The sequence below is a fragment of the Salvia miltiorrhiza genome, chromosome 4 (genome assembly GCF_028751815.1).
Source record: "Salvia miltiorrhiza cultivar Shanhuang (shh) chromosome 4, IMPLAD_Smil_shh, whole genome shotgun sequence".
Classification (NCBI taxonomy): Eukaryota; Viridiplantae; Streptophyta; class Magnoliopsida; order Lamiales; family Lamiaceae; genus Salvia; species Salvia miltiorrhiza.
This window is the reverse complement of record NC_080390.1, coordinates 28,751,453-28,756,668: the sequence shown is the minus strand read 5'-3', so window position 1 is coordinate 28,756,668 and position 5,216 is coordinate 28,751,453. Positions and strand designations below refer to the sequence as shown.

Sequence of the window (5,216 nt, the reverse complement as noted above, 5' to 3'; positions counted from 1 at the left end):
CAATTTATGGGGTTTTTTTATAGCCTTGATCCCAAAGAATTGAAATTTCTGTTGCAGCTGCTAAAGGCTTAAGATACATTCATGATAAGCCACCGATTCAAGTCCAGCAATGTTTTTAGTTTTTGAATGTGAAACTACTAATCAACTCTATGTCAATGTATAATAGATGTGGTCAACTATTTTGGTGGATACTGGAAGAAAATCTTGTGAGTTGGGTATGCAGTGGAACCAACTACATATTTTAGTTGACACATGATTATCACCTGAAACGAAACAGAGTAGAAAGTAGTTGAACATGAATCTGATGGTCATACATCCGAGGTGAAGAGAGTTTATTAACACCTCAATTTGGGGATACAAGTTGATAGGTGGGAAGTAGATGTAGGCTTCTTCTGCTCAATACATAACATAGTAGGAGAAAATAAAGACAAAGCATAATCCATCTAAGCTTTCAAACATAAACCAAGTTTTTGTGAAGATGGAAATCAACCGTAGCAACGGATGGGGTCGTTGCAGCCCTTGGCGGCAGACTGGCCAGCGCCGTTTCTTCCGCCCTTCTCCAGATACTGCTGGTGATACTCTTCAGCTCTGTAGAATCTCTTGGCTCCAACTACTTCTGTCACTATCTTCTTCTTCACCTCTTTCTGCTTTGCTTCTAATGATTCTTGTGCTAATTTTGCTTGTGTTTCGTTGTAGTAGTATATCCCTGACCTATACTGTGTCCCAACATCATTTCCCTGCAACATTATTACAACTCATATCACTAAATTCTTCAAATCTCATCACTATTACTCCAAACAATCTCATCAATTTTTTATAAAATTTCCTCTATTAAGAGCTTATAATACCTATTTAGATGAAAAAAGGGTGAAAGATTATGCTCAAAGTATCTCCAAATATATTTACTTAATACGTGTGAAAAATACGAGTGGACTATGTTGGGAAGTACATTTCATGATCCAATTTCCATCCATTTCAAAGCTTAACTTTAGCAAGCTAGAAAAATATACCTAGAAATCAATTTAAACAACATAAAAACGAAATTCAATATATAAATTGACAACCACATCATATATAATGTATTGAAATACTGAAAATACCTGACGATTAAGAGAAGTAGGATCATGTTTGGCCCAGAAGACATGAAGCAAAGTTGTGTAGGGGCAAACATTGGGGTCGAAATGGAGGCGAACCACTTCGGCGTGGTTGGTGGATCCGGTGCAAACCAGTTCGTAATTGGGGTCGTGGACGTGGCCTTGCGAGTAGCCCACTTCAGTCTTGACGACGCCTTCCACTCTCTGAAAGCTCAATTCTACCCCCCAGAAGCAACCGGCGGCAAACTGGGCCAATTCCAGACCCGGATCCGCTGGGCTCTCCGTATCCGGTTCGAGCGCCGGGTTGCTTGACTCTTTCGACGCCATTGTTGATGGTTGAGAGCTTCAATTTTGATTAGGGAGGAATTTCACCCATCAGTTTTAAATTGATATAAATCAAGCAAATTTAGTGGTTTTCATTATAAGTGGGAGAATTGTGAATTTGGCCGTATTTTATGACCACATGCATGGTACAGAGACTTTTCTTGTTTTTTTAGGGATGGAACAAATCTTTCTTAGAGCATCCGCAATCGACTTACTTGATAGCCTACTTGATAGTGGGGGACCACATTAAATAAGTAGTGCTGCATTGAGGTTAGTTGATAGCCTACTTGATTTTTTTAGTTTTGATTTTTATGCTTTTCATTTAAATTAATTTTACTCAAATTTAAATAACATATTTTTCTAATAATTAAAAACTCCATTAAGAATGTGGCTTTTTTTTCAAGGTATATAAACTTTATTAAGAATCGGTGACTACCAATATGTACTTAGCCTCAAAGAGAATAAAACAGACTCAACATACAGACCAAAATACAATCTCAACTCGGATGTAGTACTTCTTCAAACCAATTATCATTAAACTACATGACTCGAGACACTTTTGTAGGGAAACAACTAGTAGGATCCATCGTACTAGTAGTATTCCACCCGTCACTCTTGCGTACATGATAAATTGTTGTAGTTTTTTTTTATAGCGTTAACTAATTATATTTTGTGTTAAAATAATAAATAAAAATTATTGTGTTATAGTGGGAAAAAAAACATAATCTTTAATTAATCAAATAAATTAATTTTTTTAATTATACTAATAATAATAATTAATTAATTGTAAAATCGACAATTATAATATTGAATAAAGCATGGTAGTAAATTTATAAGTTTTGAAAAAAAAATTGTAGACAACATTCATTATACTCCCTCCGTCCCCAAAATAAGTTCCTCTTTGGGGACGGCACGAGTTTTAAGGAAAAGTAGTAAAGTGTATTGATAGTAGAGAAAAATATGTTATACTAGTATTGAGAGTGGTGAAAAGGTGAAAAAGTGTTTTAATTAGTATTGAGAGTGGTGAAAAAATGAAAAAGTAAGAATAAATAAAGTATTATTAGTGGTGGGATAGTTGTCCAAAAATGGAAAGAAAGAAAGAGGAACTTATTTGGGGGACGTCCCAAAAAGGAAAAAGATGAACTTATTTCAGGGACGGAGGGAGTATTTGATATCTTATTATTATCTTTATCACATGCTAAAATCTTCAAGCCACTCGAACTCCTTACTCTTAAAACAGTAACGTAAAGTTGACCATGAGAAAATATTGGTTTCTCTAGAAAAAGCTCCACATGTGACAAAGATTGTCATTGACTCTTGTTGTTTGTCATGGCATGCGGAACAATTAGAGGAAATTGTCTATGCTCAAAGTTGAACAAAAATCGTGGATTTGTTGGAGTCGGAGACATTCTAGAAATCAACATTTTTTAGCCAGAATTAGTACCAGTCAATATTTTAGGCTCCAACATGTGGCTACCAAATCTTATATTGTAATCACTAAACGTGTTCCATTACACCGTCCTTGAGAATGGTCAATATTCCTTAAGAACATGATCGAAGTTACAACTTTCAGATTATTAATTAATATAAATTGATTGATAATAGTAACAAATTAATTAATACATAGTAAATTTAAAAAATGTAAAGATAAAAAAGTAGAGAAATAGAAATTACAAGTGAGAGTATGCTATAAATGTACGTTGTAATTTATATTGGGTATCTAAGACTAAGGGGGGTGTATTCGTTGTGGATTTCCACAGACTTTAAAAAGTCCATGGAATTCACATAGATTCCAGACGACTTTCAAAGAATTCGTGGTTGGATTTCACCCCGATTTTCACTGATTTTCGAAGAATTTAGGGGATAATTCTGGAATTGAAATCCATGATGCCAACGCCCGCTGAGTCCAGCGACCGCTGGGAATCCAGCGAGCGCTGGAAACCAAAAAGGCATCATGGAAACCCAGTGTTGAGCAATGCATTGGGCACCAAAACGGCACAGCAGCTGAGAGGTGAGGGGTGCGCCGGGGCGGTCCCGGAGGAGTCGGGGAGAGGAGAGATGGTGCGGCGCTCACACTGCGCTGGGGGACTGTGGGCCTGCGGCGGCGGCAGCGGCAACGGCGTGGCGAGAGACACGGAGCGCGTAGAGAGAGAGAGGCAGAGAATTCAGACTCGCTCGAATCCAACATATGCTGGAATCCAGCATATGCTGGACTCTCTCAACGGTGGCTGAGTTCCAGCGCTCACTGGCTTCTTGGCCGCGGGCGCTGGAACTCAGCGCTCGCTTAAAATTTCATGGATTTCAATTCTCGTGGTTCTTGGCCGGATTTCGTCGTGTGTATTTTTTGGATGAAATCCATGAAAGTCATTCCAGATTTTAAGTCAATGGAATAACGAATACACCTAGATTTGTATGGATTTTAAAAAGTCTGAAACGAATACACCCAGATTTATATGGACTTTTAAAAGTCTTAAACGAATACACCCAGATTTCTGCAGACTTTTAAAAGTCTGGAACGAATACACCCAGACTTTTAAAATCCATAGAAATCTATTAAAATCCACAACGAATACACCCCCCCTAAATGTGGCACGGTAATAAATAAAAACTATTATTTCCGTCCCACGCAAATTAGGAAATGGTGTTTTAGGTAATAAAGTAGCCTTTCTAAACTTAATTAAGATAATTAAATGAAAAGAGAGAAATAGGAAAATGGTTTAAAATTAAAGTGAGAGAGACGCACGTAATGTAAATTGCATTCAAGTGAGATAGATGTACACCTTACTTTTTTTTTTTTCAATTGGGACATTATAAATAAGATAATTATAAAAAATAGAATATTATTAATAAGACGGAAGGAGTAATAGACTAAAAGATTCACTTTTAATTTTAAATTATTACGTCTTCCCGTGTGATGCACGATAATCATTGAAATCAAACGACGTGTTTAAATAAATAAATATAAATATTAAACATAATTAAAATATAAATAAATACAAATATATATTTTTAAAATAAAATAAAATAATCACATCAATTACTCAATAAAAACTCAAATTTGAAAACGTCAATTTTTAGATTTGTATAAAGAAAATGATAATTATAGTTACTCCCTTCGTCCCACAAATCTTGACATGTTTCTAAATAAGGTAATAATTAATATTTTCACTCTCCTACTTTATCACTTTTATACTTTATTAACTACACACTTAAAACACTAATCTACAACTCCTTAATTTTCGTGAGTATTAAATAATTAAAAATAATTTGATAGTGAAAATTAACATTGCATATTATTATTATTATTATTACTACTAGAGAGTACTACACATCATAATAAATAAATAAATAAATATTTTCATAAGCATACATAAATAAAAAATCATATTTGAAATTATATTTTTAATATATATATATATATATTAAAATTATTCATCTACAAAGTTATATTAAAATTAACAGACAAATTAAAGATTTAGTCATAATCTTTAATATAAGATGTACATTGAATGTTTTTTTTAGAAATCAAATTTCACAATTTCAAGAAGCAAATGGTAAAACTACATTATTTTGGGAGATGGTCTTTCATATGAAAGAGGTATTTATATTGTATACTGTATTATATCGATATAGATATAAATTGACAGAAAATTTTGACTCGAACTATCAACCGAACAAGGAATAGAAATACAAGCTATATTTATAATTATTGTAAATTCAGACAAAAATCACCATAATCTAAGTTCAGCCTATTTTTTAAGAATAACCCTTCCAAACACAGAGAACAGCAAACGCATG

The 5,216-nt window shown here is 34.1% G+C and overlaps 1 protein-coding gene across 1 annotated transcript; it reads right to left on the bottom strand.

The window, feature by feature from the left end:
• Nucleotides 1-256: 256 nt before the first annotated feature.
• On the bottom strand, nt 257-1,584 carry LOC131019638 (peptide methionine sulfoxide reductase-like). The gene is made up of 2 exons (XM_057948229.1): nt 1,101-1,584; nt 257-737 (listed from the first exon to the last, which is right to left on the bottom strand). Exons 1-2 carry the CDS (start codon nt 1,419-1,421, stop codon nt 486-488), a joined length of 573 nt encoding a protein of 190 aa, XP_057804212.1. The 5' UTR covers nt 1,422-1,584; the 3' UTR covers nt 257-485.
• Nucleotides 1,585-5,216: the final 3,632 nt, after the last annotated feature.

Coding starts and splice junctions, on each gene's coding strand:
- LOC131019638 (XM_057948229.1), bottom strand. CDS start 1,421: ATGGCGTCGAAAGAGTCAAGCAACCCGGCGCTCGAACCGGATACGGAG. Junction 738..1,100: donor CTACTTCTCTTAATCGTCAG/GTATTTTCAGTA, acceptor ATAATGTTGCAG/GGAAATGATGTTGGGACACA.